The following is a 24,073-nucleotide window of genomic DNA, read 5'->3' as shown; positions in this document are numbered from 1 at the left end:
CAAAACACTTAATGACTCTCAAAACAAGCTTAACAAGAAATTTTTCATATTGTCAATTGAAAAGAATAGATTTAGAAATACATAGGATAAATATTTCCTCTTTCATGTTATTTCATTTCATACATTCCTAATGAGCAAGCTGCACTTCCAAAAAAATCTAGAATAATGTTATGTTTGTAAGGTACAAAATAACAAAAGACTCTGACTGCAAGAAATTAAAGTATGTCTCATTATCACTTTTTGATTCTCCAGTGAAATAAATGATAACTCAATTATTTCTGAGCAAAGAATATTTGACCTTCCACATACAGTATTTCAATACAGGTGTGATCAATAGCAAAGATTATAAAAAAGGGATTTTTGAGTAGCTGCACCTCTTTTCCAGCTGCAAAGCAGAACTTGGTACACTATGGAATATTACCTTTGGTGCATTTTTTTTTTTTTCATTTCGGCTCACAATACTGCTGCACAAAATGTGAAGTATTTTTAAAAGAATGACAAAGGACATGAACATTACAAGGGTCAATCTACACAGAGAGGAAGCTGTGAGTGCTGTGGTTTTCTTATGCTCCTACACTTGCTTAATTTCAGGAAGAACAACAGTTTCGCTAATGAAACACATGCCCTACCAATTATCGTGGTCCCCTCTTAAAAGAAATCTTCTAATATTCTCTTAGATGCATGTACCAAAGTGTTCATGCACACAACACATGCACACCAGTTTTCATCTCAGTGTAGCCTTTGCTTTTCTTTCATCTCCATGCTTCCACCAGACACTGCATAAACTGCATATAAGACATTAAGACATTACATTAGGTACATTAACAGACTTAATGCCTAGTGACTTTACTAACCAAATTTTGAATTAATTTTACCTATTGGATCTGAAGCAATTCAAAGTATCTGGAAGGATGGACCCCTCAAAATTATTTTTATCACCTAAAAGCAGTACTGCAAAGCATACAGCTTCATAAAGTAGAAATTCAGGCTCTGTAACAGAACATATCATGGGGCATAGTAAGGATAAGCGACCAAGCGACTTATCAATTAAGTGGCTGAGAAAAGAAAATTAAGGATTAACTATTACTGGCTTATTGGTCTCCCTGAGAATTCTCAAACAAAAGATCCTGAGAGATTTCTTTTGATAGTGTCTCATGGGGACAATGAAACACATGAATGCCTGAAGACTGTATGATGGTTATTACAGCAGGAAGGTCACCAAGAAGAGAGACTCCCGAGGTCATTTACTTTGTCCTACACCAGCGTAGATCCTCCTGTACTGCGGAGGTTCTCAGAGCTAAATACAAAGTAGACTATCAGATGAGTCAGTATTTGTATTGTTCCAGGCTGACAACTTGCCTTCCTAAAGTGATATTAGAGCTTTTCTCTCACAAAGAAACTACCCTTGGAAACTGAGCCTTAAGACAAAGGGAGCCCCATTTGCCTGTTTTACAGTGGGGAAACTATGTCTAATGTTTTCCAGTCTTTCTGCAATTTGCGGAATTTACAGATGTATTCCTGATTCTTCATAGGAGACATCAGTTGGAATAAATACTCAGTCATACTATGTTTTTCTCCACTTTACAAGTATAAAACACATACATTTCACAACACTTTCAAAGCACTGTAGTAAACCTATTCTCTCAGGTGGGCCTCCAGCCTGACTAGTAGAGCAAAATTTTGCTTTACTATCCATCAGACTTTGTCCCATAGAGAATTGTCTAAAACAGTATTTATGCAAAATGCATTTGATTTAGATAAAAACATTTACTCACAAAAAGTTCCCTTAAAAATCCAAATATTTATTTATACATATATACTGTGCAATTCCTAGCACTCTTTTTGCTTATCAGTAATTCGTAGTAACTAGGAGGTGGTCTTCTAGAGTGACGGTATTTAGATCAGTTACAAAACGATTATCTAATGGAATGATCTGTGCAGTTGCCTTCTACACAGAATGAGAATCCAACTGCTGCCTAACAATTTAGAGTGTTTGTCATTTTCTTTCTTTACTTCTGAGGTATAGTAACTCCACCATGTCAGTAAGCCATATGTTCAATATATCTAAGTGTACATACTGTGTTATTATGTCACATTTAAGTTATTAATAAATTGCATAGGATACATCTCTTGCAGAATGTCCCATTCACTTGAAAAATAATCACATGGTGTCTTAGACCTCCCGATGATACTTTGTCTTTACACCTTGAGATACCATTACTGGCTAATGGGAGATAGCACTGTCTACAGAAATTAACAGAGAATCAGCAAGCCTGTTGCCTGGCAATACCATGGACTTGAGACATAATTGTGGACATTGAAAATAATTTCTCTGCCCACACCATCTTTCTGCATTTATATTTTCTTTCTCACACACAGTCTGCATATCCTATATTGATAGTAACAGCTTTGAGGCAGGAATTCTCTCCTACTCAACAGAATGGAACAGAATTTTAGCTAAGGGTTCTTAATACAAATGGCAGCATTAACAGCTTTCACATTTACTGTTACTTGGTGTACCAATTCCTCATTTGCTGTAGCTCAGTTTACAGGAATGCCCTCCATGCATGCTTTGAGGGTATGTACAGTGTTTTAAAAGTTTGCACAAGTCCATACTGAGGTTTCCTTAAAAAACCCCATGTCTTAAATCTCATTTCAGTCTGTAAATCTTTTTGTGCCAAGTAAACTCCTGATATATACTTTAAATGATTTACGTAACTTCTGTTTATTCATATGTAAACTCAAAGAAGTCCTATATTTAGATCAGCACCTGCTCTCAGTTAATCAAATATTCTAACATGTATGTGGGATATCCAAAAGAATAATCAAGACCCATTAATTAGCAGAAATAAACTAACAAATTTGAAATATTGTGTTGGCATTAAGTCTTAGTTTAGATGAATTTGCATGAAGGAAGAAATGCAAACTTTTTGCCTCTGGACATTGTATTTTCTTGTCTGTATGAAAAGACAACAATAGGAATTGCAAAGTGTGCCAATGGTCTACATTAAATGCTTTAGACTGCATAATAATTAGAGACCGAGTTGCCTGAAAACCAGACAATTTAAAAAAAAATAACAAAAGGAGTGACATGGGAACGGCAAGTATGTCAGTATTTGTACTTAGAAAACTTATTCTGTAAAAATATGGTAGATTTTCATTAAGCTATTTGAGTTGAGTAATATCAGATTCTGAGCCTTTTGCATCATGCTTTAATATATAGGATCATGTTGCATCAACTATGTTGCAGATTATCCCAAAGTAATTAAAAAATAAGGTGTTTTTTTCCATTCACTTTAATATCCTGATTTCTTAGGTTGGGTGCATAAAATGTCAGAGCTCTTAATGATGATTGTAGCTTGGTGACCTTAAGAAATAATGTGACAGAAAAGCTATGGTTTGGTTCGATTCCTCTATCCTCTGTATACTTCACGTCTGGATGCCCACCACCAGTTCTGCATATACTAAAATTCACCTTTTCTCACTTGGTAACAATACCCCTCATTATCTGTAAGCAGTTATCTCGGCAAGGGAAAAGAAAATCAGGTAATATGGTTTCTGGATTTAAACCAGCAGATGACTAGGGCAGTCTGAACTGCTAAGAAGTATTTTTTGCTGGTTCTACCTACAACTGGGCTCCTTGCCTCCAGTGATTCACTCTGAGTCAGTCTTTTATTTCTCTACATTCCCCCTCATTGAGGAAATCCAACAGCAATGCACAGCACATCAAGTTGATACACAAACCCTCAGCTTTGCTTCTATTCACTGGGGGCTGGGTGCATAACAGTTACTGAGATCAGACCCTGAAACAAGAAAAGGGATTTCTTATATTGTGTCTAATGATTCCTCCAGTTAATTCAGGAATGGCATTGATAGTCTCCAGGGAGAGCTACACTTACTTTTTCTTAGCTTCTGGCATGACAGATCTAAAATAAAGGCTTTGGAAGAAATTGTAAATGAGGAATCTTTATACTAATAGAGAGTCCTCAGCAGAAAGGAAGGTTATGTATTACCCTATATCAGTACAGGTGTTTCTCAGGGATCACCAAGAGGCTACTCAGATACATAAATATTTGCCTAAATATCTTTAGGAAAATTATTTACATTTATTTTCAGTACCATGTGCCTCACGCATTGCTTTCAAGTAATAGTTATCTTTAAACACAAAAATACTTATTGCAGCAAATTATTTCTGTAATGAAGCTGACTGCTTCACATCCACATTAAATTGCACAGCATTAACGTCCCAGGTTTTGTCCAAATAAAAACACCAAAAATCAAACAAAAGACCCTCAGATGTGAAGTCATTGGTCTGTTGCACAACACTTTATGACTTCATTTTTATTCTTTCACTTTACCACAATAGGAAGAAAAACAATTTTTAAAACAGCACTTTCAAGAACCAACATATATGAAAACTCCCTCCTGTTATTTTCACATGCAAACTAATTTTTCTTGTGACTACTGTGAACGTATATTTATTACATCCTAGAAGTACAGAGCTGTCCAGCAGCTAAAAACACAACCTTTCTCAGATGTAATGAAGTTCATGAGATACCCACTTCAGCTGCAGAGTACTTACTGGAAGCCTACAGACACTAAAGGAATTAGTACCAAAGCATTTCTCACTTTAACACCAAATTACTTTTAAGGTTTTCATTACATGAATCCTTGGCAAATTGAGGAATATCTTATCAGGACCTGAAAACAATAAATTCATCCTTTCATTATTACTGGTCAAAAGGCAACACATTCTGTCACTTTTTGGAAGTCACTACTATCTTATAGCTTTTCAGTGGCCTGTGGGAAATGTGTTTGTCAAGTTCAGAAAAGATAAACTTTCAGCAAAAAATCACCATCACAGTTGGCATTAATTGGTAGTTAAATTGACAACTGGAACTGAAGCATCCTGACAGCACCAGAGGTGGACCCTACAGGTAGAAATTGAAAACCATTTACAAAAGCAATGTTGGAAAGACTAAACAATCATAGGGCATCTGCAGAATATCATGTGGAAGGCTCTACTTAATTTTTCATACTGTCACTTCAGCATTTTGCATGCATACTTGGAAAACATTTCAATTCATTGTGAGAAAGATAATGTGTTTAGATCAATATATTGAACAAAAGTACACAAGCTTCTAATTCTTCATAAACAAAAAATATTCTCAATGTTAGCTACTATTTTTTTTCAGAAAATTAGAAATGTTTGTGGCTTTAGGAAAATATGACAAGGAAATTTAAGTGAATAAAGTTAAAGTAACATCAGGGGATCCAAATGCCTAAGTACACACAGTGTAAGCATGTCCACCATATTTACCATTCTTTTTTTCAAACAAAAAAACATCCCACCAAAACACAACACCCAACCCAACTCTTTGAAGTTATTCTACACTTATTGTCTATGAAGTCTAAAACTTACTAGGCAAATCACATCACAGAGGTGTTCCCACTTCAGTAAAGAAAGTACAGACAGCTCAGAAGGTGACTGGTGTTTTGCAGGTTGACTCCTTATTATGCAGGATTCATAAGCAATGACATTATAATACATTCCTTTAAGTGCTTTCCGCATTGGTGGCCCATACTGGTATATGCCACTTTTTTACTCTATTGCTTTAGTAGTGTGAGGCAGAAATAGAGGAGGCATCTGACGAAATGCCTCTTTGAAGTTATTACCAGTCCAGTTGTATTAGCTGACATACAAGTGCTTTAACTTGTGACTCTAAACTGTGTTTATATCATGTCTCCAAACTGGAGATAAGGGAGCATGAAAGTATTCAACCTTACTCAGTGATACTCCCAGAAATAAACAAATGAGATTTTAGATACTGAAGATATGTCTTGTTAACTCAAAATCGGTAAAATGATTTTTACACTGTATTAGAAAATGTAGTCACTGTTGACTCACTTCCGTCAAACTGTCCTTGTTTAAATTCATATGTTCCAAGAAGCAATTTCTTGAAGCTTGTACTTAGTTAAAAAGAAACAAAGGAAATTTTTGCAGACCCAGCAATATTTGTTTAAAACTCAATATTGTTATTAGGCTTCTATAAAGTGTTGCATAATATATTTATTGTCTTTGCAGAGACATTTAATTAAGAACTGAGTTTTTCTCAGAGCTATGTACAGTCCTGCTTACTAAGCTGATTTAGACCATGTAAACTGGAGCATTCTATGAAGTATACAGTCATCTGTTCTTCATAAGCACACAAAAGGCAGCAGGAATTAGTATTTTCCATAAGGAATACAGTAGCAAATAAATGATACATTTCAGCTTCTGGGATTTTATTAAACATAAGTAGGAAAACTAGTATAATTATGGTTGTAAAACAACAACAAAAATCTAGGGCTCAGAAAGCAATGTTGACTTTGTGACATTTCATATATTGAATATTTTATGGCATGCATTTAAATCATAGATAGTAAAACATACAAGTGTGTATTAGAAGGAAAAGCAGATAATCTATATAATATGGCATTCTGATTTCTGTTGTTCTAACTGTGAAAACTTTAACAATGCATTAATGTAGGACCCATGTTATACCCTATGAAACCTATGCTAGGGCTACACTACACCTATTTCACAACGATTTCTTCCGTCCTGGGAAACAGCATTTAATTCATCCCTAAAGCAATGAGAGCCTTAGTTATATACACTTCTGGTTTGTATCACTTGAGTCCAACAGTATTTTCAGGCAGCCATTATAATCACAAATTCAATTCAGGAATAAAAAGGAATACATATGGAAAGAACTTGTTTAATTAAAACCTTGTTTACTTTGCATATATGTATCACTTGCACTTCAACAGAACTATTTATAATTTTAAACAAGTAAGATTTTACCATTTCCTTGTTAAGAGAGAAAATGTATGTTGGCAATGAACTCAAAGATTGCATAAAACATGTATAATGTAGAACATACAGCTTGAAGCTATTTATAAGTGCTCTCTGCATTTCCAGGTTCGGTTTTCACAGTAGCGCAGCCTGAAGCACTTAACTGTGAAAACATGATGCCTCTCTACTGCTCCTCCTACAGGAAAATTATGTCTCCTCTAGAGGCCTGAACCTAAGCTCCATATATCATGGGAAAAATCTCCATTGCTCTAAAAGCAAAAGTTGCCTAGCTCCCTCATCCTACAAGCCACACACACACAAAAATCTGCATTTAACAGAGTGAAAATACGCATACCATGTAAATCAGAAGCAGGTAAGAAAAGCTTCACAGTCACAGCTAAAAAAATGTCTGTCTGAGACTCCACTGTACTAAAGAGTTGACTTTCTGAGTGTCAGTAACTCGGACTGGTTTGTCTCTTCCCCTGTCCAGGCTTTTCAGAGCAACTTCTCAAGAGCCAGCAGGGCCATTCTACTGACCACATGCCACAGAAGTGACACAGCAGCTACACGTGTGACACAGGTGCTGGTCTCCCCTGGCCCGCTCATTTTACAAATCCCTCATCACAGAGACTGTGTGCAAAATACGCCATGTATTACTTTGGGACTCAAAATAGGTAAATTCAAAAAAGTTCGGTGAAGGTTCTGGGAAAAAAACAGGGAGCACTGCCAGAGAATCAATCACAGAAACATCACCAATCTGACTGACAGTGTTTTTTTTGTGTCTGGAACATCACAAATAACACATGTTCCATGAAACAGGAGCTACAATTATATACCCAAAACCCACTTTCCTAATGCTTTTCAGCTGTATTATCTATTTCAACGTGAATTCGGCCGCTGTCTCTTGTGGCATTTGTTCCACCACAGATTTCACAGCACATCTGCCATGGTGCTGTAAATGCATGCACAGGAGACTGAGAAAATGCAGCAGTGTATATCAAGTAAAAGTTCTATCAAACTAATCAAGTCTACAGGGACAGCATGCAGCATCACAAGAAATATCACTCTACACCCGAATGAGGTTGTCAGCCACTGGGAGGCCTGCAAACTGCTGACAGCAATATGCAGTATATGGAGACTTCTAAAGTAGATGCAGTAGTTTTGTAAAGTACATACCTGTTTCCATGGATGAGGAAAAAAAAAAACAACAAAAAACCCCACAGAAGTATGAAAGGGTATTTGTAAATTGATCTTTCTGTCTTGTATTGCTGTGAACAAAACCGAACTCATTTGAAATATGTCACATGAACACAATAAAGGTTACCTCGTAGGTTTCTCAAAATGCATATATACATTTCTACATGTACAGATCAAAACAATATGGAATTTATTACAATACCATGTGTCAAAATAAATGAAATATTAATACAGGCAAAAAAGAAAAACTATAATGTTTGTAGCATTTTATAGAGAGATCTCATAAATTCAGAAATCACCCTAAGAGGTAAATATTCATACACTTTTTTACAGATGTGGGAACTCAAGAGCTGCTTGTTTTGTTTTAGCTTGATCCTATTGACTGTATGATGAAAACTGACATTAAAAGTGCATATAGTTCAAACTAATTAGAAGAAGTTCAAGAATGAAAGCAAAATATTTTCTCCTGTCCTTTACTCAAGTCATTAAATAAAACCACCACGCTTTAATAAAGAAGTCACATTAAATCCCCCTATTAGTTTCACTTCAGATTCCTTCATTTATTAGAGCAAATACATTGGGAATTAATTTATTAATATATATTCATACAGAACAGAAATTAGTAAGTACCTTTGAAGAGTGTGCAGTTGTATTGCAACACTTAAAATTCTGAGGAAGAGTCTTTATGCCTAGAAGCTGTTTCTCCTGGAAAAACTGAGCAGCCTAATAAAAGATTACCTATCTCTGTACTTCAGAAACTTTGGTATGAGATCTTTTTAACTAACAGAATGAATGCATAGACTCTGTATTCAGGCTCTTATTTAGAAAGTTATTTGTATTCTGGTTTTATTTATTATAACTAATCTAAATCTTCAGTTTTATTTTGCTGATATACACTTCATTTCCATTAGAATCAAATGCTTCTACTCAGTGCCTTTCTACCCACTGACATGAAAAACATTAAGTATCAATATTATTCTGAGCAGTTCTTAAGAGCTGAATTTTCAGTGGGATATAATGGTGTATTTGAGAACATACATCAAATTCTGCTTGTGTGTATATTAACTCTGCGCAAAAACTTATTTTTGTGTTTACTAATTACCTAATTACATGTTTGTACAAATCATACATGACTATGAAAAGTACCATACACACTCTATAATAGTGTAGAAAGAGACAGAAACTGCAACCAAAGCCTATATAATTAGATTTGCTCCAAGAACGTTCTCTTTGAAGCAACTGTCTAATAATTTTGTTTGGAGATTATACTAGCAGTTTGAACATGTAAAAAGCACATACAAGCAATACTGCCTCTGTAATGGCACAAAAGCACATCTATGTCCAGAAAATGCAGCAAATAGGTGGCATATATGTTTGGTATCACTCTCTCCACAGTATTAAACCTCTATGTTAATTCACTATATCATACTTTACAGTGCCTTTCATTCAAAGTACGGCAAAAAATATATATATATATAATCAGGGTAAATCATAGGGCAGAAAAATAGTTGATAAATAAAGTCAAAGAATGAAGAAGATACCCCAAGTGTGCCAATCCTTTGGCAGGTGTCAAGACTGAAAGGTTAGAGGAAGAATATAAGTAGAAGAGAGATGAGGAGGAACTAAGAAAGTGCAAACCTACTGTGCGTTCTGGAAAGGAGGTTATCTTTAAATTGCAGTGGATAAGAAACCAGTGAGGGTGACAGAGGACAAACCACAGCCCAACTTCATGGAGAAGGAAAGCATTTTGCTTGTGACACTCTGTACACCTTTAAGTTTTAGGAAGAAGGATTGCCAAGAACTATAATAGAAGGAGTTGCTGCTTTATAGTCAGGAAAGATTAAGAGCAGCTGTGAAAGATATGGAGTACCTCTGTTCCCACTGACTACAGGAGAGTTTGAAAGCACCCATAGTACTCGTAAACCTTAGGAAATAAAAATAAGTCGGAAATACAGATAATTTTTTCTGGAGAGAGTGAAAAAGTACAGACAAGAATGACAAGAATATTTTAAGCCATTTTCATGTATAAAGCAAGTATTTCTCCCTATGGGAGCAAATTTCACTTTTTGCTCATTTAAATCTATACCATGCAATGTTTATTATGCAGCAGTCTCAACAAATAGATTGTCACAGCATTTTAGAGTAGCTAATTCTATTCACAATGCCAGCAGAAGATGGGATGAAGTCTTTATTAGTTTGGTTTAGTTTAACCCACCTACTTCTATTCACTAATGACTTGAACAATTCAGGATATTATATCCACCAAAAACCCCTAAATATTGTAGAAATATTAAGAATTGGATACACCCTGAAAATCAAAGTACTATAAAATACAAACTCAGGATTCTCCCCATCTACTCAAAAGCAACTCAAAATCATTTTAAAAGCTTGACCAGAATATTCTAAATAGAATGGGTTGGATAGAGTATCTTAAGATCTGAAATAAGCATATCACTATCTCTCTGAAATTGAGTTATGTTACTAACCACAGATAAACAAATGAGAACAGATATATAATACCTGATCTAAATGGAAATTAACACTGAGCTCAAAACTCACTGCATATAAAGCTCATTACATCTCCTGGCCCTAAATTTTGACTGTAAAGTGGCTACACTAGAGAAAATTTAGGAATGCACTTGATCTGTGCTCCCTTCAATAATAGATATAGCTATTAACAGTCCCTATATTATACTATATGCTATTCATTCACCCAGAGAATTTCCAAAATGATCAAGAAATTAACTGATATCCATAATTTCTGTTCTCTATATTTTTTTACTCAATTTCAGTAACCAGGTAATATGACAATAATGTACCTGGGTATTCAAAGGGAACTGAACTTTAGTGATAAACAATCAAGGTATTTATAACTGCTCAGTATAGGCCAAGCATGCATTTAGGAACAGATAATTCTTTTCTCAGAATAATTCTAAAGATAATTAATTTCTTCTAAGTGCAGATGGCCCATGATCTCTTTTTAGAGAAAGTGCAAGGCTGATTCACTGACTGGAGGTAATACGCCGAGTTATAGAATAAGGTAATGCACAGCAACAATCAAAGGTTTAAGGCAACAGGCAAGCGAGGACACATAGAAAAACATGATAATTTTCCTTGTGTTATCTTCCTAACTTTGGAAGTAAATTACAAAATCCATGGAAATAATGTTATTTCATATATGTGCATATGAGGACCTCCCTATAAATCAGTACCTTGCAATTTGCTGTATAAAGCACATTTCCCTTTTTGCTTCTGTTTTTAAAAATTCTCAGAGCATAAATAATTCCTGTGTAATCAGAATGGAGACAGAAAGTGACCTATAGGTGTAATAACCTTTTTGAATGAATGAACAGGAACATATTTTGAATGAATAGTAACATATTACAAAAAGCTGCTTTGGTGAAAATCTTCAGCTGACAGAGGTGGAGAGTGGTGACTAAGGATATTAAAGAAAGCATGTGTACATGCTTCCGTATTTTTGTCAAATGGAATACATACAATTTTGTTCTAAATGGCAGGTTAGCTAACCAGGAAACCATATCCTTAAAATGAGGTACACTTAAATAACAAACGTATGGATATTAGAGAAGAATTTCAGAGTAACAGAGTACCTCAAATATGAATTTCTTTGAAGAGTCCAAATGACCGAAGACCTTCACATGCTATACATTTACATACTCAGAGAAAAAAACAAATCATGTCTTACCCGGCCAACTAGTATCGGTTCAGGTCCAGAAAATTCTTCCAATACAAACATTTGATTCCAAACCCAGCCTCTTTTGGAACGGTTCAAAACTCTTTGTTCTTCAGTTAGCCTTTTTAGTCCCGTACTGGATCCACTTGGTAGTACTTGAGATTGATTCATTGGAGCCATATAAATGGAAGGAAGGACAGTAATCCATAATATTATTAATGGAGTCCATGTATCCATAAGCATTTCCGTTAGTCTTTCTGGCATTGTACCACAAGCTACGCAAATCACCACAGAAATTAAATTATTATTTTGCTTTCCTCCAGACTGTAGCAATCCCATTCATCATGCAGTACAGAACATTTACTTACAGCTCCTCCATGTGTTTACAGCACAGTCAACGTAAAAATATCTTAGATTATAAAAACATGATCCATTGAGTTTTCCAGTCATTAAGGATTCCTGGTGGGGGGGGAAAAAAAACAGGTCAAATCAGTGACTAAAGAGATTAGAAAAGCATTCTGAAAGATTGATCTTACTTCTACATCATAAACAAGTCATATTACATCTTACATTTGTAGTACCTAATATTAGTGCATATTACATCGATCAAAAAAAAAAAAAAAAAAAAGGTGATTCTGTGAAATCATTGCCTGAAATAGTGAGAGAAAAGCCAGATAAATGATTGCACACACCGAAGAAAACATTTTATTTGCAGTCTGTCTTGGGGTCTGAAGAAACTCCTGGCCTTCTTGCTAGCCTGTATGGTTTACATAGTCAACTATAAACACTTAGTATGTCAAATTATAAAAGTGAAACAAAATAATTTTCTTACATACAGACTTACTCTCCTTTCCTCCACAAGAAAAAAAATACTACTTCTTTTAAGCGTACATGGCTCCAGCAGCACATTCTCATTTTAGCAATCATCTAGGTGCAGCAGCACACAGCCCAGCAGATGAACAGCACTGGTAAGTGCGCTGTGAAATCCATGATCCCCACACCAGACCACCAGCAGAACCTAAGTAAGCTCATTTATGCACATCTGCACTACAGGACTCTCAGTGTCTCTCTCTCACTTTCAGAGAGAACACACAGTCAGATTTTATTTCAAAGACATTTTCCTTGATGGACACTTGGGAGCATTTTGTTTTCCTTTCCCCACCCACCCTTTCATGTATTAGAATGCCACATCAGGTTTCATCTCAGTGTAAATAATCCTTGAAATAGGCAAGCAAGTTAATATAGTAGGGCTTGCTAATGCCACAGTGATTGGCAAAACCTGAAATACAGCCATGGATCACTTAGCAAGATAGACGGGACATGGCTCAGGAAGAAGGGCTGCATTACAGCTACGCTAATGAGGCTGGAGTTATGTAAAAAGATTACTGATACATTTTCTTTGAATCATATCCAAACAATCTCATGAGAAACCACTGTAAAAAAGATAGGTAGAAATGTCCATTTTTAAGCTTACACTGTGTCTTAGGCTATTTTTTTTCCACTTTAAAATGAGTTCCTAGTGTTGCATGTCTATAAAAGTCTTGAGGGTTTGGCTTTTTTTGTGGGGGTGGGGGTGTTTGTTGGTGTTTTTTCAGGTTCATACACACTCATGGAAGAAAATATCTGAAAACATTAATAAAACCAGTAAAAGTCAGATGTTATTTTAAAAGCAAACAATGTAAGAAGTATTTTTTTTTAAACTTCAGTAATTGCCAAAGCAACTGTGAAATCTGTTGCATGAAAATCTGAAACTGTGAGAAAGTTGTCTTATTAAAAGTGGAGAAGAGCTGTTATCAAACTAAAACTCAATATCTCAAGTAGCATGGAAGAATGGTAAGCTAATAGCGCAGTGCTTTGATAATGCATCAAGAATGAGCTGAATATCCATTACAGAAGTAACTGTGTGGCTTAGAAACATCGTTTAGGCCTCACTGCCGACTGAGATGGAAAGAAATCAGAGAATACAGTATGCTCTTGCAATTAAATTTTGGGGGAAATGTAAGGGGAGCAAGAGAGGCCTTCTCAGCATTATCTCAATCCCAGAAAAGGGAAAAGGACAAGGAGCAAACAGTCTAATTGCTTGATGGGAAGGGTCTGTCAAGTCACGCTCTGAAAGCCCTCTTCAGCCTACGGAATTAAACAGAGGTTACTGCTGCTGCTTTCTGGCACACTTTCAAAAGATAGATTTCCTGGGGTGTGTTTGGTGCTAGAAGGTATCAGAAGGGAGAAACAGCCAAACTTTCAATGAAAGTGGTTAAATTTGTTTGTATGGGATCCTTGTGCATATGGTGAGTGGACTTCTGGGTGTGTGTCTGCTAGGGGACAGATCTTTCTGATTTCTTCAGTGGAGCAATAATTGAAACACAGGAGAAATAGAACTACTGTAAAACAGAGTAATAGATGTCATCTTCAAACAATATCCAGGATGAAATTCAAAACTAAGGGCATAAACTGAAAACCCAACTTGAGATTCCTTTTCTGTAGCTGAGTTTTCAGTTTTTATATACAAAGTGATTTTTGACCCAGAAATAGAGGCCCAACGTAAACAGAATAGTACGTTATAACTTTGTCCAAGAAAGCCTTAAAAAGAACCTGAGTGGGCCATAACTGACTTTCTTACACTGACAGTACAAGCTGGTATAGTTCTTTTTACTCACAGGAGCAAATAATAATGAAGCAGTTCTTTTCATATTCAAGAAGCTTTTTGAAAACAATTCCTAATTAATCTACACATGCTGCCTTCTAAAAGAGATGAAATAAGTGAAATAAAACAATATGATGCTCATAGAAACATTTTTGTTTGAAGAAGAGGATATTTGTTTTTCAGACTGCCATTCTGAATCCTTGGCAAGCATTCAGTTCATTTCAGTGCATCCATCCTCAGTTCCTCCCCCAGACTTCTTGCCTGTTACTCTTCACTTACTCCAATCAAATTTAGGTCCTATCCACTAGCACTAATGCAAAATATTCACCATGACTGGACTGTTCACACAGTAGCTCCCTATTCAGCAATACCTTAAGGCAAACAAGAGTCAAATGCACATCAAAAATATTAGTAACACACATACCATGTCATTAAACCTAACTCAATGAAATAACTCTGTGAAGACTACAGTTACACAAGCTCAATGAACACAAAACTGCAAGATTCTCAACTGCCAACAGGAAAGTTAGGCAAGTGTTAGACAGTGCTGAGTAAAGAAAAAAATCTGATGGCGCTTTTGTATGTATTGGTGTACTGCAGGGGAATATGATCAGTGTGTAACAGTAGAGCTGGATAAATTTCTCTACAATTCAACGTAGACTGCTGGAGCCTTTTGACATTTATTTGAGAAACAGACTCTCATTTGGGATTCACTGCTCTATCAGTGAATCATGGCATTTACTTTGTACGACGCATGGCAGTTGTACTGTCCCCACATTTCTTTACCAAATTTGGAAATTAATTTTCTTCTCCATTCCTGGAAGCAGAATACCATGTATGTGTTTAGGGGGTGATGGAAGGCATTATTAAATACTTGACTCTGCAATTTTCATATTGGCTAATAGGAAAATCATGAAATTCCTGGTAGTTAAATTATAATCATCTGGATTAGATGTGTAGGAGAAACTGATATGGCTACTGAATCAGGCTACTATAATGTTATTAAAAAGCCACATGTAAAGGGAGATCTGGCAATCAGGGAAGACTAGCAGGTGAGACACAGTAGCATTTTCCCTTCTTATATTATGCCAGGGTCTAAAGAAGTGGTGAGTATGACATGACAGCAAAATTATTTCAGTGAAGCCAGAACTACCTTTTGCTAAGCAACCAAGAGAGGACAAGCACAGAGCCCTTAGAGTGTACTTCCACCTTCATATTTTGTTCGTGTTGATAAAAAGCATAATTTTTGCTTTGAATTTCCACATATTCAAACGGCCCTGAGCTGTTTTCTTTAACAAAACTTCACTATTCTTCTAAGTGGTTTCCCTGTATAGTATATGATATATACAACTGTAGATACAACTCTAATCCAGAAAACCTGTTTATAAAACAGCTTCAGTTCTTTACTGTTCCTGAGAGGGGAAATTGATATTTAAGATATAAAGAATTTCTTTAACATAACAAATAGATGAAAGCAAATGTGACACTATGTCAGGTAGCAGAGAATTGTCTTATGTTTCTAAACCATAAGACTGTATTCATAAATTTGGTTCTCCATGCACAACCCACAGAGAAATAAAGATAAAGCTGAGTGCTTTGTTTTCCACTTACTGTATGTGCTGATATAGTTTTAGAAAAATATTATTCTATTAACAGGAACATGCATCTTGGAGCACTACTCATACAACTCTAGGCCACAGAGTGTGTAAGTTTTATACAAGTACAACACAAAAAGTGATTACAAGGAAGTAGAAGTTTATAACCTAATACTAGAACATAGCTAGCATAGCAACTTCAGAAATTCATGTAATATACATTGCAACCTCTTTTAGAACTGAAACCTATGTAGGATACTTGTGTGAGTTAATTGCCTGCATAAAGTTAGAGCCAGGTATGACAGTGGACAGTTATAGTATATATACTAACTGATGTCAGTTTTCATTTTGTATATGAGTGGTGGAAAGCTTTATGATGGCTAGCATCTCTGATGTAATTAATTTTGCTACAATTAACGTAGAATCATCTTGTAGCTTTAAGAAGTGAACACTGGTATGCAGCAGATTTGTTAAAAACATTAATAAAGTTAATAAAAGTAGTTTAATATATAAACTTATTGAAAAAGAAGCAAAATAAGATCATAAAAAGCTTTAAAAAAATCAATTTATTTTTAGGTTTCAAACCATAGAATATCTATCTAATCAAGTAAATCACCTTATTACAATGCTAGTGCATTGATTTACACCATGGTTTTAGTTTAAAAGATTTTAGAGCCACTCTAGTTTTTCTTCATGTAAGAGACAGAGAGGTTTGTCTTAAGAATTGCAACAAAATTTCTTCTTCAACAAACTTTTTTCTTTATTTCATTCTGCATTTACCTTATCATTTGTAGTGCTGATATTGCAACAGCTAAGCCCTTTGACCTCACAATTTAATTAGGGTGGATTTTATCAATTACTAAACAACTGTTACTAAGGTAAAAAAACAAAACAAAACAAAACTGAAGTACTGGTTTAGTTAAATAAGTTACACTAGAAGTGCCAGACAAAAGTTTGTGATCTTTGCCTAATGCAGGTTTTTTTGGTAGAATTTTCAGGATCTTTTATATTTTGTACATTAAATGACCCTTTCAGCATGCACTCAGAAGACTGATATCAAACTGCCACAACATGAGAAGGTAAATGATACATAAAAGGCAATGGAGGTCTAGTAAAAATGCTTTAGATATCTTTATGCATAATCTCTACCTTTGATGCTAATTCAATATAAGCAAATCCACATCACAATACAAGCAGCCTCGAATAATTGATGAGAGGCGTTCATTTACTGATCACCTAGAGAGTTCCAACGAGTGCTGTTCGACAGCAGGCAGATAGCCTGTGCATTCTGCATGCTTTCTTTGGAGCCTTGAAATTCCATCCAACCAACGTGGGCTTTCATGTCCAGAGGAATTAATTTAATTTCTGACAGAAATAAGGATACTTGTTCCTGCAGAGTAGAGCTGTGGCTAATAGTTTTAATACAGGTTAGGAGAATAAAATAGGAAGGTTAATCAGGTGTCCTTGACAAAAATTTACATCTTGTGACATCCTTTATCTGAAATTCATTAACCAACAATGAGTTTCTCTTTACGCTATCACAGGCTTCCCACAGCTCATGATCAGGTATTGTATTTCCCCTGTCAACAAGTCTGCAAACTTGGGATCCATTTTGACAGCTTGTACACAGGTATAGGTATTTTGCAGCTTTTAGTTTTTCCTTTGTTAACATCCAAGCAAATTTCTCATTATTGTTCAAATTACAACTTTTTTATCTCTGACCATTTTTCTGCTTCCCATTCTTTTGTCCCCACAGTAGCTAGAGTATCTTTTTGTCTTTTTGTTGTTTTTTGTTTTGTTTTGGTTTTTTTGTTTTGTTTTGTTTTTTTTTTTTTTTTTTGCTTCAGACTCTTCTTCCTGTTCCTTAAGCTCTTTAGGTTTAATTTTACTACTACAGGTATTGTCTACACTACCACTTATGTTTCCTAGTCCTGTTTCTCAAGGATCCAGACAGGGTCCTTTTCCATCAATAGCAGCAACATGATGCAAAGCCTTCCCACCGTGGGAATACACAATTATCTTTGCTTCATTGATCCTCTTTTGGCAGCATGATAGAGTCTTAAGTTTTCAATAGTAAAAATATAAGTCCTTAGCACTCCTTAGCACTCCAGTCTTACTTGTAGGAATAATTCTTATGCCCAAGAGATCTGTGGTAAGGATTTTAATTTGCCATTAAAGCAAAACAAAACCAAATTCCATCACAACAGAACTATCACGATATCGTAACCAACTAATAATCATGTCATCTTTGCCCACATAACTTTGCTACATACCCATTCTGTTTCCAGTACTTACCCATTATATTGTATCTGAATTTGATTTTAAATTACCTTGAATAAGGCAGCAATCTCATGTTTCCTCTGCAAAGTAATGAGTACTTCTTGCCATAAATAATAACTGTTATTTTTCAGTGGATTACTCATATGTGTAAAGATTACTCATATAGCCCAAAAAAATAAAAATTAAAAAGCAATTCTCCACCTTATTGCAAGATGAAGAAGGACTAAGGCTGTAATCAGACATGATACTGTGGCAATAGCTAAGATCATGCTTACAGTACCCACTGCAAAGTACCACTTGCATGCCCTGGCTAGACTTTACTGCCTCTTTTATCTGCCAGCATAACTCTATGTGTAGTCACTCCTTAACCCAGTTCTGTCAAAATGATCTTGTTAACTTAAACGCTTTTAATAGTAAGGTGTTTTTTAAACCAAATCATTTTGACAGAGCTGGGTTAGGCCATTGCTCATGTTATTCTTCCACCAAGAGCAATTTTAATTTAAGAGGTTCTTGACCCCCTCCCCACCCCCACAACATGCCAGCTGCATATTTCCAATAATAATTCTACATTCCTATTCCTTTCTTCACTGTAGTTTACTATCCCTGCAGTTGTGCTGTTTGCAGGGCAACATTGTAAGCCAGATCAGTGAAATGTGGGTTTTAAAAACATTGCAACAAACCCCTGTTTCAGTAAGTCTTTTCCTTCAAGTTTATAACCCAGATCATTGCACTGATCTAGTTTACAGCATGGCTGCACAAGCAGTTGCATCAGCACGACTAAAGAACCCATAAACTACAGGACAACAGCAGAAAGTTTTGAAAACAGCTGTGCTGCCAAAGAGCATATGAAGTTTGACTATATGCTTTAGAAAGCAGTATGACAAATAGTTGAATCAACAAAACTGAGTGGAGGATAACTTCTGGAAAAGAGAACAAGCAATTAGGGACAGTGAAACAACTTAAATAAAACTCTGATGGACTCCTAGTATATAACCATGGCAATCTGATGCAGCTCTGTTCATTGATGCTGGCAGGTTTTAGCGATGGAAACCTCTCCCACCATCTGGGCTGCAGCCAAGCAGGAGTCAGATGTGCTGTTTGGAGAACAGTCTCCATCAGGAGGGGAACTCCCGGCGATCCTGACCAGGAGCCGCACACACCACCGCACAGTGGACAGGGGCTGAAGGCAGCAGCAAGTCAGCAGCCAGATTCTGGGCCATGCGTGTTCTAGGCATTGTCCTAAATCATAACTATACTTTGTAGCTGCTCTAAATTTCCCCGACTACCAGTGATTTTAAGGGACTGTTATGTCATCTGGAGTTAATCATAACATAGAAAAGCATTATCCACACGTCCTTTCCTTTGGCCAAGCACCTGAAATTTCAAAGGAAGGAAAATGAGATAGAAAATGTTATGCTAAGTCTGCTGTAGCAGCAGGGTGGCATACACTTGAAGTATACTTTGTGCTGTCAGAGATGTGCAGGAGAGGATCCTGCCAATACAAGTGCAAATCAATTGTCCAAGTTTATTTTGATATATAACGTGTAGCAATTTGCTTATGGCTGCTTGGGTAATCAAAGGCAGTTATCTAAAGAACTAGTTCAGCAACAATGGTAACAGACACTACCTCTCTTTGTTTTGGTCTTAGATGTTCTGTCCTACACACACACACAAAGTAATTGTGTGCAAAGATAGGCCCTTTATTTTTTAAGCTTAGTCATGCATTGCAACTCTTTATAGTTAAAAACATCTGAACAGTTCTTTAGGTCATTCAGTCAGTTCTTAAGCTTCCGTTAAATGCTAAGGAACTGTTTTAAGCACAGTGTTTGTCTGTCTTTGCATTGGACATATAGCTGATGGAATCCATACACTTGCACCGAGGAAATACAGACATGCAGAAATACACATGCAGGGACAGAAATTAAAAGATTTCTTCACCATTTAGACCTTTAATATTTATTGGAGGATTTATTCATCTGTCTATAAGATTATTATTAGCACAAGCAGGTTACTTCAGTTTTAGCAGTCTGTTTCAGAGGCAGAGGGAAGGGTTAGAAAAGCTTTTCTAAGATAAATTCCTCCTCCTTAGTTTCCCTACTCTTTTGCTTTAACTAGGAAACACTGTGACTGGTGTTCTGAAGTAGAGATGAGGCTGCTGCAGGATATAGGTCATTACACAACTTGACTAATGCTTTGGGATAGAGAGAAAATGATATGTACATCACATTGAAATGCATCTTCTTTAATCGGAGTAATATATTGTAACAAATTGTCCGTTATTCTGTGATTGCTTAACATGATACTTTATCACATGTACAAAGTCTATTTTATGTAAGTGACTACCTACATCTTTTTCATACTTTTTGGCAAATATTTACTTTCAGGAAATCATTTAAAAAAAAAAAAAATAAACAAACAAAACAACCACAAAAGTGTAACCTGGCCCTGTGATGTCATGCTTATTGTTTAACTTCTATTGGAATCAACAGAATTTCTCATTGGGGATATTTTTGTTACTATTTCATAGTAAAAATCAGCACGGCCAACTTTAAAGCTGCCAAGGCTCTGATACTTTGTGTATTAAGCTGTCAGCCTTTCCAGAAGCATTCACTACTTTACAGAACCAGAACACATTTAAAATTAAAAACCCATGTTGTTAGCATTTCAAAACTATTTTTTCTACTTTATTATTACTTGCATTGTGCAGTGTTCTGGAATTCCAGTCATGAATCCAACTGTGCTACTCATTGTACAGATACAGTACAAAGAAGCAGTATGTGCTCCACAGTTTGCAACTGAAGTAATGTGACTTGTTTGATTGCATTTCCTCTCCAATGAAATGAGTATCTACAACATTTTAGGGTTGTGGGTTTAGTTTTTTGTGTGGTGTTTTTTTTTTTTTCTTTTTAATGACAGCTGACATGAAAAGAATAGGCATTAAAATGAAAATATAGCTGTTTTAGATCTACTATAGAACAAAATGTATTTGCAAATTTGTCTCTCAAACTCATATACTTAGAAAAGAGATTTGTTTTCAGGTTTACAGAAGTCAGATGCTTCACTGATGTGTGTCAAAACCACTTCACCTCACGCCATTGTGCTGAGAAGCTCAAAGCGGAGAGGGAAGAAAGTAAAAATCTGAACAACTAAGGTGGTCCAGAAACTTAAACATGACAAAAAATGGTCGTATCTGCATTGTTTTCATTCTATAGTAAGAGGAATAAATGAACTGAAGTAATTTTTATTCTCTACAGCCTACTGATTAAAGTGATTTTCCTTGGACTAAAATAGAACTGTATTACATATAGATTTAATAGCTTCAGTTCATGCCAACCTCATCTCTCAAACCGATGCTCATTTTTATGAGGGTGTATTACATAATTTGAAGACCTATATCACTTTTACAGGAGAGAAGGGAAAAAAGGCAAGTTGTGCACAACACGAAGAGACCTCATAAAAAGGCAAACAGATTGGCCTGTGACTGAGAATTAGGTGTTAACCATGCTCTGCCTAGGGCGTCATTTATCATGAGAGTTTCAGCAGCTGGGATGTGCTTATCCTCTACTTGCTGAAGAATGTTTAAATATTAATGGCAGACATAAATATCCTGCTTTCTTGGCTTCTTTTTCAGTCATTTTTTTTTGATATACAACAGAGCTTTCATTTTCATTGGTTTTCTTTAAAGAATGTTAGGTATTCTCTACATAATTAAACAAAACATAGTAATTAAGGAAAAACTCACAAGTTTTCCTGACATGTATTCTGATTAAACTAAGAATATAAAAATACAACTGGTAATCATGATTTAGCTAAAGCTATATAAACTTTCCAGCCATATACACAAATGTGTGTGTACATAAAGGAAAAAAATAATAAAAAGGAAAAACGTGAACAGAACGGGACTTTTCTAATTACCTACTGTACTGCTGCAGTAAACCTACTCAAAACATTTTGCCGAATCATATGAAATTAGAAGTGAAGGTCTTTCATTTTGCCTCATTGAATTTGACGGCAGTTTTACCATCAACTTAAATGAGTTGTTTGGAAAGAATTAGGGTCCTCCAACATGAAACATTTTTTTTGCAGTTACCAGGTTGAGATTTTTGGTTTGGTGTTTTGTTTGTTTGTTTGAATCTAACTTTTGGAAATGCAACAAAAAATAAAGCCCACAGACTAGAATACAGAACCTAATCTGAACTTCAGCAACATTAAGAATTAAGTTCCAATGTTTCATTACTTAAAAGGCAATCATGGCTGTTACATTTAATCCACAAGAGAGGTTCACATCTGAAGTGTTGCGTAATTGCAAAACTCATCTAATGAACTGCACTACCTCTGAATACATACAGTCCATCTGCATCAGTATTTAGGGGCTTTGATTTTTTAATATATATTAAAACCCCATAAAAATATAAAATATACACAGGTATATGATTATGATAATCATTGACTGCAAAGGAAATGGATTTAAATGGTTGTCTGAGTTCCTCAAATTAGGCTGAGCATTGCTTCCCAGGAGCAAGCTGCTTCAACCAAATGTACACCCAATTAGAAAACTGACACTGTGAACTAATGACTGCCAAGACTGACTGCCTTCATAATGTTTTGAACACCCACATCCAGTTGCAAAAACCTGAGTAAGACACACCAATAAACACCTTTCTGGGCTTGCCTATGACTTACGCACCACAGGGTACTCTAGATATTTCTCATGGAAGGTTTCACTTATTCAGACCTAGGACTTGCTGACATTACTAATTTCAAATCTGAACCAAGGTGCTGATCATTTTCAATTTCAAATTATTTTCACAAGACACATCATACTCGACACCTTGGAAAATCCATTTGATATATAGTATCACTGCAACTCATTGATAAAGGCTACTCTCATGACTAAGGCAGGTAGAAATCAGTCTCTTGCCTGGAGTCAGATGCTTTAAACTCTGTTAGTAACTAAGGTGGTTCAGAGATCATCCTTCCTTTTCAGCTTGCGCTTACCACTTCAGACACCATTGGTTCCCAACGTTTTCTGGGAAGAAAATTTTACTAACATAGTTGAAACATCAGTGTGTTGATGTTATTTACTTGGTTGACAAAATGAGAAATATGTTGAACAGATTCCAGAAAAAAGGGGTCTATCTGAGGGGGAAAAAACGTTAAAAACCCAACAACCCACATTTGAAATCTCAAATTGGACTTTGTTTTGTTCTATGTCTATCTACTGATCAAACAGTTATGTTTAGAAAGCTAAGAAGTGAGCCACCTTTTCTATGGCAACAACACCAAGAAAAACGTTGAGTTTCCATCATCTAATTTAATTCTATTGATACAATCTTAGCGTAGCGATGATGCTTGAAATGTTCCAAGCTCAAAATGCCTTAGCATTTCCCTCCCACTGAAATAATTTAGATTGCATTATTTTAAACTCATAGTTGAAAGACTCATATCATACAGCTGTAGTGTAATTGTCAGCATTAATAGTGTATCCAAAAGGTGAGGTTCTAAATAATATTAACATGGAAAACAGAATAGAAAAGTAATACTGCTAAAATATACAGTATCTTATGGTTATTGGATATGCTTTAAAAATACCTGTTTATACTATGTTGCATGAGCAGTTGCTTTCTGTTACAGAGTATGCATAATCATCGCTTAGAGATGCAGTACAGAGAGCTTAAAGTCTGCATTCACATTTCTTCTTGTTCGTAAACTTAGAGGTCAGTATTTTTTCCCCTTGAAAGTTTCTCAAGCTTTGGAAATTAAATTATCTGTATGTATCAAAGGTCAAGTGGGTGGGTTCCAGGCCCCTAATTTCAAGAAGTGGCTGA

At 35.7% G+C, this 24,073-nt stretch overlaps 1 protein-coding gene across 13 annotated transcripts in view; it reads right to left on the bottom strand.

Annotated features, from left to right (window-relative positions):
- Positions 1–24,073, bottom strand: part of CDH8 (cadherin 8) — a 241,265-nt gene that overhangs the window by 121,849 nt on the left and 95,343 nt on the right. For 12 of the 13 annotated variants that reach the window (XR_004406766.2, XM_032990673.2, XM_032990674.2 and 9 more), the window contains 2 exons: positions 12,095–12,185; positions 11,739–12,001 (listed from right to left, as the gene is read on the bottom strand). The exons of the other annotated variant lie outside the window; for it this stretch is intronic. Coding sequence is in view for 11 of the 12 variants with exons in the window: in XM_032990673.2 (XP_032846564.1) it covers positions 11,739–12,001; positions 12,095–12,176 (345 nt within the window). In the remaining variant the exon portion in view is untranslated. The remainder of the gene's footprint in view (positions 1–11,738; positions 12,002–12,094; positions 12,186–24,073) is intronic. 13 annotated transcript variants of the gene reach the window in all.

This window comes from Tyto alba, unplaced genomic scaffold, assembly GCF_018691265.1.
Source record: "Tyto alba isolate M040663 unplaced genomic scaffold, T.alba_DEE_v4.0 Super-Scaffold_26, whole genome shotgun sequence".
NCBI classification, from domain to species: Eukaryota; Metazoa; Chordata; class Aves; order Strigiformes; family Tytonidae; genus Tyto; species Tyto alba.
The sequence above is the reverse complement of the archived record's forward strand: the minus strand, read 5'-3'. Positions and strand labels throughout refer to the sequence as shown.